The sequence below is a fragment of the Zingiber officinale genome, chromosome 3A, assembly GCF_018446385.1.
Source record: "Zingiber officinale cultivar Zhangliang chromosome 3A, Zo_v1.1, whole genome shotgun sequence".
In the NCBI taxonomy this organism is placed as follows: Eukaryota; Viridiplantae; Streptophyta; class Magnoliopsida; order Zingiberales; family Zingiberaceae; genus Zingiber; species Zingiber officinale.
This window is the reverse complement of record NC_055990.1, coordinates 149,183,894-149,194,490: the sequence shown is the minus strand read 5'-3', so window position 1 is coordinate 149,194,490 and position 10,597 is coordinate 149,183,894. Positions and strand designations below refer to the sequence as shown.

Sequence of the window (10,597 nt, the reverse complement as noted above, 5' to 3'; positions counted from 1 at the left end):
ATCCACATAAGACTGGATTGTAACCCCTACACCTACTGTCACCATTCTGTCAAATTCTTTGCCATTGTATGATCATAGGTGCTGCATACATTTCACTGAATGAATTTAGCCATAGCATACGAAAGTTGGTTCAATGATAATGCCTAACAGCATGGCAAAAGTTTACCATCACAATTAAGGCATTGAAGGGTGAGGAATCATAAAAGAAACAGAGCCTATGCACTCATTAAACTCACAATGATGAGAGAAAGAAACAAAAAATCTTTAATGACTTGGGCTCATTCAAATGACCCAAGCCTTTTAATGTTCTTTTTCACGTGCCAACGATGATTTCTCCCACTTTTCCTGCTTTTTTTTTTTTTTTGTTTTTAATTTACCTTTCACTTTCTTCAAAGTTGTGTCGCATTTCTTAGCCATTAAGTCTCCTTCAGTCCCAGTCAAGTTAGCACGAGTTGCCCTATAAAGGGCCTTGGTATCCCACAGGACATAGCCCATGCCGAACCATTCACTTTCAAGGCTTCTTGTTCAGAAAACTTCTCTCGTTTATGATCTTCCTATCTATCCATTTGATTCTGATATAGCTCTGAATATAAGCAATGAAGATCCGGGCTTCTTCCTTCTTGAAGAACATATTTTTGGTCGTCGTCGGCATGGTGAAGGCCAAGACGATGGCACTGAAGAGCAAAACTAGCGGGTTCAAGACCAGGCTCCTGGTTTTGGGACTGCTCCACAACAAGAAGGTGCTGATGAAAGCGATCAACCACAAGATCCATGCACTGATTAGCAGCCAAGCGAAGGGCCAAGGAGATGATGCGCATTTTGCTGAGGAACGCAACAAGGCGATCATGGCCTATCCTTCTTCCCAGGTCGACGACGATGCGGAGCCGACAAGCCCATCACACATCACAGAACCTGCGGGGTATTCTGATTATGATGACGACGACGATAACTACCCTGATCTGAGGCACTCACTCTTTAAGTTGGAAGACGAAGATGATGAGGAAGAGATTGAGCTCGGCGACGCCAACGGATCTGTTATTGAATTCGTGAGGAATGCAAAGGAGGAGGGTGGCACGGAGTTCAGTCTAGAAGACGAGATCGACCATGTTGCAGATGTGTTTATAAAAAGGTTTCGCAAGCAAATAAAGTTGCAGAAGCTGGAATCCTTCAAGAGGTATCAGGAAATGCTCCAGAGGAGTGTGTAGGCAGAGATATATATCAGAAAGATAATAAACTAGTAATATTCTAGTTAAGATGGTAGGATTTACTGGTTAATCCTATCAACTGTGGGATTGCTTTAGCAAGTTTAGTTTTCTGCATACGCATGTGCAGCTGCATCGTTCAGCTTTTTTATTATTTTTATTGAACTATTTCCCAAATAATACAGAAGACACAACAACTAATTTGGATAATAAGATTGGAAGTGTAATTGCTTACATGCAGAGCATTGAGCAGTGTATTAAGATAATTATTATATTAATATAATGGAATATTTTGAGGATGCTTCCTACTCTATTTGTGTTTCATTAATAAGATTGGAGCAATGGAACGGTTCATCCCTCGGTCGAACCTTCGGTTCTCACGAACCGCCGACTACCTCACTCACTATAAAACCCAACCCTCGGGTAACCTGTTCCAGCGATTTCGCCCTCTAGGGTTTTCCGCCTCGCTTCCATGGCCGGCCGAGCCTTCTTTCTCGCATTGCGGCGCGCCGTCTGCTTTCCACCTCGGAGTCTCTCGCTACCCGGCGCTTCTCCTTTGCCCCGCCTCCGCCCCCTCCTTGCTGCGGTTCCTGCAGGCTGCTCGGCTCGCCTTCGTCCGGCGGGGTCCGGGTTGCGATGCTTCTCGACTCGGCCCACGACATCATCCTTAAATGATCCGTCGCCGAACTGGAGCAACCGACCCCCTAAGGAGACTATACTCCTCGACGGCTGCGACTTTGAGCACTGGCTTGTCGTCGTGGAGCCACCTGATCCCTCGCTCACCCGTGACGAGATTATTGATAGCTATATCAAGACCCTCGCGGAGGTCCTTGGCAGGTTAGTTTTTCTTTCTCGGTTGACTCGGTGAAACTAGCTCTATCTTTGATAAACACTTGTGTACATTTTATTTTAGTGTAGAAGATTATTTAGTCACCTTGGCTTTTCTTTAAGTTGCTTTCTCTTTATTTTATGCTGTGTTCTATAGACCAAAACTATCAATTCTTGTTTCTTTAATTTTCTGTCAGATGATATCAAAGATGATTTATTTATTTTCTTATCTCTCGTATATTTCTTTCTTCCCTTCTGATTCCTCTCTGCCCATTAAACACATAATTACTGTGTGATAATGCTGAAGTTATTTGTCTGTTTGAACTTGTTCCTTTGCCATTTAGATTTTTTTAGGTTAGTTGATAATATATTTGATTTATCTTGCATCGGATTAAAGCTAAAATTAGCAGTTGCAAGATCCTTTGTTTTCTAGGATTACATCTTTGTGTTTTTTGATACAATGGAAATTATGTCAGCAGTTAACGTTGAAATGTTTCCTTATAATTTTTTGCCCATGCGCTTTAATTTCAATTTTTTTGTTTCAATCATTATGTTATAGATGACCCTTTGTCTCTTTCTGATCATATATTTAGTTTTCTTTTTGTGTGCATCACTTTTTAGTTGAATCAGGCATGCTCTACTTTGTACCACTTTATTAAATTTGTTTCCTGTGTTTCTTATAATCCCCTTGGCATTCTGCTAACTGGTCTGGTGTTACAGTGAAGAGGAAGCAAGAATGTCAATATATTCAGTTTCTACCAAGCATTATTTTGCTTTTGGTTGTAAGGTTTCTGAAGAAATTTCGTATAAGATCAAGCGTATGTCTATTTACCTTAATAATGTTAATATTTGGCAATATATGACAGCATAATAAATTGAATTTTTTTGTGTATTCCAACTTCAGCTTTGTCAAAAGTCCGCTGGGTTCTTCCTGATTCATATTTGGATGTAAAGAACAAAGATTATGGAGGTGAGGGCAATGCCTATCTCTTTCACTACTCTTTGGCAATTTATGTTGCCTATATTTATGAACGTATACTGTTCTTTACAACGCAACCATTTCCAGTTAAAAAATTTATGATTCAATATCATAATGTTGTTGACATTGTTGATTGTAGTCATGATGTTTCTTGGTAGTTTGGATTTATGTAAAGTTCAGTTGACATGTCCCTATGAAGGAAAAAAATCTGCATCACAATTTATTTAGTTGTTAGGAAAGCAATTATTATCCATCACATCACATGACAGCCAATATGTAATAGGGAGTCCAAGGAAGCGACTTTGCCACAGTAGTACACGGAAGCTAAGTTGTTAACATTGTTGGTGCTATAGGGAGGCCAAGGAGTTTACTGTCGTATTTGTTAGTGCAATTGTCCTTGGGTTAAGTTGACAAATTTGACTCAAACATGAGTTTTGATGATTAACAATATATGGAGATTGCAGTTGTAATTGTCCATTTGAGAGATTGTTGGTGCAATTCTCCACTGGTCAAAGGTTGACCAGTTTGATGTGAGAGAGTAGTCAAGTAGGTCAAAGTTGATTGGATATTGGACTAGGAAAGTCCTAACTGGAGGTTAGGCAAGGGCAAAAACGGGATGGTTGGCATAAGAAAAACCAAGTGAGTCATGGAGGATCAGACAGTTGATGTGAAAAGTCCTAATGAGTGAAGTCAGGCAAATAGAAAGTCTTGGTGAGTGAAATCATGAGTGAAACTAAGTAGTGAGAGAACCTTGGTGAATGAAGTCAAGTAGTAAAAAATCTTTGGTAAGTGAAGCCAGGCGGGAAAATCCTAATAAGTGAATGAAGCCAGACATTGAATAATCTAGGTGGGTCAAAGGTTGATCGGACACCTGGTGTTTGAAAGTTCAAGTGAGTGGAGCAGACACTTGACACGAGAAGAAAAGTCCAAGTGGGTCAAAGATTTATCGGACACTTGGTGTTTGGAAGTCCAAGTGGGTCATGGAGGATCAAACACTTTGTACGAGGAGAAAAGTTTAAGTGGGTCAAAAAATTGATGGGGTACTTGGTGGAGAAGTCCCACACTTAGATTAAGTTAGGGATGAGCAATCGATTGACCCTAAGCTAATCGTTTAAACAATCGATTAGGAGGTTCTTGCGAGAACACAAAAATGGTCCAAATTGATTGGTGAATCGATTGGGTCGAGCCTAATTGATTGGACCAATCAATTAGGGCCAAGAGATTCGCGAAGAGGAATTTTCGAAATACAAGGTTGAATCGATTGATCCAATTGATTCAACCATTGATTAGGCAGTGTTTTTGTCGCGAGGAATCGATTGGAATAATTGATTAAGGTCTTTTTGCGAGTGAACAAAAAGTTGCAGAATTGATTGGGTAATCGACTAAGGATTTCTGAATCAATTTGGATGACTCATCAATCGATTAGGATTTGAAAAAGGAGTTGTTCTGTAGGTTGTTGGACGGTGGGTTGACGTGGTAATTACTTAAAGGAATGCTTAAGCGATTAAGGCGCTCGAGGTAACCCTAGAAAAGGGTTTTTCGTGACCGTTTTTCATATAGCCCTCAACATCAATTCTTGAGATTTGGGGGAGACAAGTGTTGCTGTCTTTTTCACCTTCTAAGAGGTATTCTAAAGTACGATTTTGCATTTGCATTTGTTTTCTTGTTTTGAGCTGTGTTCTTGTTCTTGAGCTTGTACGAGGTTTCTCCGCCTCTGGATTGTTATTGAGGAGCTCTTTCATAATGTATGTGTGAGAGAGAGCCGAATCCTTGGATTAGTCACCTTAAGGAGGTGGATCCTAAGTAAATTCTCGTGTTAGTATTGGAGAGTTCTTCGCTTCAAGTATTCCGCTGCAAATCATTTTCATTAAAGCAAGCGAGCTAATCCTCCCTCCCCCCTTCATCCCAACAAGTGGTATCAAAGTGACTCAACGCTGGAAAGGGCAACGAGTTAGAGAAAGAAAAAGAAATTGAGCCTAAAGTCAACAAGTCAAATATTTCATCTAGAGAGCTCAACTTCAAGATGGATTTTCGAATTGGACTCGGATACGATACTATGGTGCCTCCACCATTCATATCATCAAGGTTTGATCTTTGGAAATTAATGATTAAAAATTATTTCATGATGGAGATAGAGCAATGATTTGCTCTAATGGAGATATTTGAAGCTCTAAATGATAGTAAAGGCAAACTCATTAAGAGAAGCAACTGGAGTGAAACAAATCAAGAGATGTAAGGCTAATGACAAAGTAATCAAATTATTGATCAATTTGTTGCCAAGCAACATTTTGAGTCAAATTAGTGATTATGAAGATGCCAAAGAGCTATGGAGCAAATTGGTGAAGCTTCGTGAATTTCCATCCTCAATTGAGAGCAACGACAAAGGCAAAGAGAGAAATACTTTGTTTCATCTATATGAGGATTTGGCGGTTGAGAGATACTTAACATCCGAGAATGAAGATGAAGAGACATCCATCTCAAGGATTGAGGGGGAGTGTAAATCATTGGCACCGGAGCAAGAAGAATCCTTTGCATCCGGATCAAATGAAGAAAGTGCTATCCCTACATGTGATAGTATAAAAATTTTAATTTGTAAAAATAAAGATCATATTATTTTCTGACTGTAAGGGAAAAGGATATTTCTAAAGGATTAGAAATTCTAAATTATTGTTGATGCAATGATAGAAGTTTGGAGCATGTTTAGAGGAGTTTCTCTTTAAAAGCATGTTTTATATGTTCTTTAATAGAAGATTAGAATTTTCATTGAAATGAATGAATGCTCTAGGGTGAGCATAGGGTAAAATGAAGGGTATAAGACTTTCATTAAGTTACTTTGACAAAATTGACTCTTAAGGGGGAGAGTTTTTGATGTTTGTCAAAGTGGGAGAAAATCTGGTGTTTAAGTTAGAAATTCATATCCATGCTTTGAGCATGAGATGAAGTTGGAATTGGGCTAATATGGGTGATCCAAAATTGCAGAGATGATGCGTTGGGCACGGTGGATCGGTGGTTGATTGGTATGTGGATCGGTGGATCAGTGGTTGACTTGATGCGTTGGGCACGGTGGATCGGTGGTTGATTGGTATGTGGATCGGTGGATTAGTGGTTGACTGGAGTAAAAGGTCATCTACCAGTCAACCACCGATCCACCGTGCCCATCGCATTATCTCTGCAGTTCTCAGACAGGATCAATGGGTTAACTAAATTTAAACGTATTGTTAAATATCAAAAGGGTGGACATTGTTAGGACAATTGTCCTTGTGTTAAAGTTGACTAATTTGACTAAACTTGAGTTTTAATATTTAACAATATATGAAGATTGCAGGTGTAATTCAGTAATTGTCTATTTGGGAGATTGTTGGTGCAATTCAACACTGGTCAAAGGTTGACCAGTTTGATATGAGAGAGTAGTCAAATAGATCGAGAAAGTTTTAACTGGAGGTTAGGCAAGGGCAAGACTAACAAGATGGTTGGCAGAAGAAGAAAAACCAAGTGGGTCATGGAGAACCGAACATTTGGTGTGAGAAGTCCTGATGAGTTAAGCCAAGCAGATGGAAAGTCTTGGTGAGTGAAGCTAGATAATTTTGAAGTCCTAGTGGGTGAAGATAGACAGTGAGAAAACCCTAGTCAGTGAAGTATAGTGGGAAAATCTTAGTGAGTGAAGCCAGACATTGGAAAATCTAGGTGGGTCAAAGGTAGATCGGACACCTAGTGTTTGGAAGTTTAAGTGAGTCATAGAGGACTGACACTTGACACGAGAAGAAAAGTCCCGTGGGTCAAAGATAGATCGGACACTTGGCATATGAAGAAAAGTCCGGTGGGTCAAAGGTTGACCAGACATCTAGTGTTCGGAAATCCAAGTGGATTATGGAGGACCGAACACTTGGCACGATGAGAAAAGTTAAAGTGGGTTAAAGGATTGAACGAACACTTGATGGAGAAGTCCCAACAGGTGGCGGTTGATTAAAGATTGAGCAAGGGAACTCTAGACTTGGATTAAACAAGTTAGGATAATCGATTGACCCTAAGCTAATCGATTAGGTAATCAATTAGGATGTTCTTGCGAGAACACAAAAAGAGCCCGAATCGATTTGTCAATCGATTGAGTCGAGCCCAATCATTAGGGCTAGGAGATTCGTGAATAGGAATTCACGAAAAAAACATGGTTAAATCAATTGACCCAATCGATTCAGCCATTGATTAGGTAGTGTTTTCGTCGCAAGAGAGGGAATCGAATGGGATAATCGATTAAGATATTTTTGCGAGTGAATGAATAGAGAGTTGCAGAATCGATTGAGTAATCGATTAAGGATCTTTGAATTGATTGGGATAATTGATTAGGGTTCGAAAAAAGAGTCGCTTTGTAGGTTGTTGGATGGTCGGTTGATGTGGTAATCGCTTAAGGGGAAGCTTAAGCGATTAAGGCGCCCAAGGTAATCCTAGAAAAGGATTTTTTTTTTTTTTATGATCGTTCTCCATAGAGCTGTTGACGCCAATTCTTGAGATTTGGGGGAGACCAGTGCTACTGCATTTCCCACCCTCAAAATGCATTCCAAAGCAAGAAAAGCTCAAGCAAATCAAGGTTCAAAGTGCTAAGTCGTGTTTCGATTTGTATTTGCGTTTGTTTCCTTGTTTCGAATTGTATTCTTGTTCTTGAGCTTGTACGAGGCTTTTCCACCTCCTTATTGTTTTCGAGGAGTTTTTTCATAGTGTATGTGTATGTGTGAGATGGCCGGATTTTTGGATTAGTCATCTCAAGGAGGTAGATATGTAAATCCTTATGTTAGCATTAGAGAGTTCTTTGCTTCAAGTATTCCGCTGTAAATCATCTTCATTGAAGCGAACGAGCTATACAACCCCCTTTGGTTCCAACTGTATTATTATAATAAAATGATTGAATGGTTGAATCTAGAAACATATGAACCCTAAATTCTAATTTATTGCATAAATTGTGCTTATTACCTGAGCATGTAATAAATACTAATGTATTACTGTTATTTGTTTCATTTGTGAAGGTCCAATGATTTTGGTTCCTTATAATCATACCTCACTTGATGATGACTTATAAGGTTACATTATAGGTTGGACTACAGATCAGTTAATCATTAAGATTTTCTATTGGATTTTGCTTGTAGTGGCTTAATCTTATTAATTTTGGAGCTTGGGATTTTACATGGATATTACTACTACAAATTTGATGTTTAGGTTGCCTTTCAGAATAACACTATGCTTATTCTGTGCTTGACTTTGGCGTTTGAATTTCTTATGCAGGAGAACCATTCATCGATGGAAAAGCTGTTCCTTATGATCCGAAATACCATGAAGAATGGGTCAGGAACAATGCACGTGCTCAAGAGAGGTCTAGGCGAAATGATAGGCCTCGCAATTTTGATCGCTCAAGGAACTTTGAGAGGAGAAGAGAAAATATGCAGAATTTCCAAAATAGAGAGGCTCCTCCGGTTCAAAATCAGGAATTCCAAAATATTCCTTCACAGAATACTGCACAACATACTTTCCAAGCTCCGCCGCCTGGGAGAGATGGTACCGCCACTCCAAACTTCCAAAGTCAAATGCCACCTAATGCACATAGCCAACAGGGTGGCTATGTCCCTAACTATCAAGGAGGTTCCCAAGGATTTCAAAGAGGGCCGGGGGGTCCTGGTTACCAGAGTGACCAAGGATATCAGGGTGGTTTTTCTCCAAACAATGCACCTGGTGGTGGCCTGGATAGTGGTGGAAGCGGCACTGGTTATCCGGTAAACAATGTTACTCGACCACCCACTGGAAGCAGCCCTGGTTATCCAAGAGGCAATCCTGCTGGACCACCCACTGGATATCAAGTTAATTATCAAGGAGGTAGTTCTGCTCGACCTGGGCCGGACACTGGTTATCAAGGAGGCAACCCTAGTGGTTACCAAGGAGGCAGTTCTATGCCTACCAATACTTATCCTGGTGGCTACCAGGGAGGTGCCCCTGCATATCAAGGAGGCAACCCTAGTGGTCATCAGGGCTTTAATCAGCAGCCTTATCAAGGGCAAGGTGTTGCTTCAGGTTATCAGCATCCTAACTCTAGATACCAAGGGGGCAACCAAAATAATCAACAAGGCGGAGAGGGTTATCAAGGAGGGGCTCCTGTTTATCCAGGAAGAGACTTGCCTGGTAGAGACCAGTAAATGTTATCATCCATAAGTGGTTTAGATGTTTCTCATGTAAGACTTTGATTGCCTCTGATGCTGAGCATCTAGCAAAACTTGGCTAATCTAAATAACACTAGATTTATCACCTCGTTTTCTTTGACCATCCTTTCATTCTTTGTCATTGTATGATCATAGGTATTGCATACATTGCGCAAAAAGAAATTAGGTGTATCATATAGAAATTGAGCAAAGTTAGATTGATGATACATTTCATAGTAACGAGATGAAGTAGAGAAACCCAGTGGGATGAATTACAACTGCCGTGGACTATAAGGATTTCTTTTCCCGGTGGGATTAGGGGTGTAAATGAGTAACTCGTTTGTGAGTTAATTGGGCTGAATTTGAGTTCATTCGAGTTCATTAACAAGTTGAGTTTAGCCAGATTTTGAGTTAAAAAAAATATTATAGAGCCAAGCTTGAATTTAACAACATTAGATCCATGAAAAAAAAACAAAATTACATAAATCCTCATTGGTTTTATTTTTCCTCTCTCCTCCACTCCTCCGTCCTCTCTATCATCCTCTGCTCGAGTATGTCTTCACTCCAGCCATTCTCTCTCTTCCGCCGCACTGCTCTTTTCTTAACGACCTCTTATCCCATGATTGTTGCACGTCGTCATTCTAATCGTCCTGTAACGTCCAGCCATCGAGCATAGTCCTCAGCATCTTCTGGCAAACCGACAACAACGTGGTCCGATGTTCCTAAGTCGGCAGAGCCAGCGCTCCACGATTGGGTAAGTGCTAATTTATACAGATTGACAATGCGTGTATCATCAACAACAACCCATTTTTTTGCTCCGTGGTCTGCTGTTCCAGATTTTGAAAGTCGTCATTTCTCTAGAATTTATTGTTTTATTTTGCATGTTTGGTTGATTGTGTTAGATTTGTAAAGTTAAATTTCTACCTGTTCAGCAAATGGTTAGTATATTTTTTATTACAAACTAAAACATAATTATGGTTTAAATATCTAGAAATATTTGCCGAAACTTTATTTTTCAATATGATTCCGTGTGTTTTTAATTCTATTCGCTAATGTTGTAATATTAATATGATGTAACTATTAACTTTTACATTTTAATGTGTAGTGAGCTATAAAAAAAAGGGAACAATCCAATGTCAACTCCGCACTTATCAACTGAAAATTGGATTGCAAGTCCTATTTTAAGAGAATTTCAACCTTTAGTAAATATTATCAATGAAGCAACTCAAAGCAATAATGTATAGCGACCCGAGACCATTGAAGCAGAGAAAGAAAGTCTATATACTTAAAGAAAATGGACATCCAAACCTTGGGCAAACTTCAAAGAGATTACTCTTCCAGATAAGACAACAAAAGTTAAATGTATTCATAGTGATCCTATCCGAAAGCTGAGTCGGACGAAGGCTGGTCGC

General features: G+C 39.7%; 2 protein-coding genes across 2 annotated transcripts; both read left to right on the top strand.

Annotated features, from left to right (window-relative positions):
- Positions 1–494: 494 nt before the first annotated feature.
- LOC122054124 lies at positions 495–1,436 on the top strand. Its single transcript, XM_042615950.1, has one exon. It carries the CDS (start codon positions 597–599, stop codon positions 1,203–1,205), a length of 609 nt encoding a protein of 202 aa, XP_042471884.1. The 5' UTR covers positions 495–596; the 3' UTR covers positions 1,206–1,436.
- Positions 1,437–1,624: 188 nt separating this feature from the next.
- Positions 1,625–9,291, top strand: LOC122052765 (multiple organellar RNA editing factor 8, chloroplastic/mitochondrial-like). Its single transcript, XM_042614463.1, has 4 exons — positions 1,625–2,039; positions 2,751–2,848; positions 2,935–3,000; positions 8,281–9,291. The coding sequence occupies exons 1-4, from the start codon at positions 1,675–1,677 to the stop codon at positions 9,180–9,182; spliced, it is 1,431 nt and encodes a 476-aa protein (XP_042470397.1). The 5' UTR covers positions 1,625–1,674; the 3' UTR covers positions 9,183–9,291.
- Positions 9,292–10,597: the final 1,306 nt, after the last annotated feature.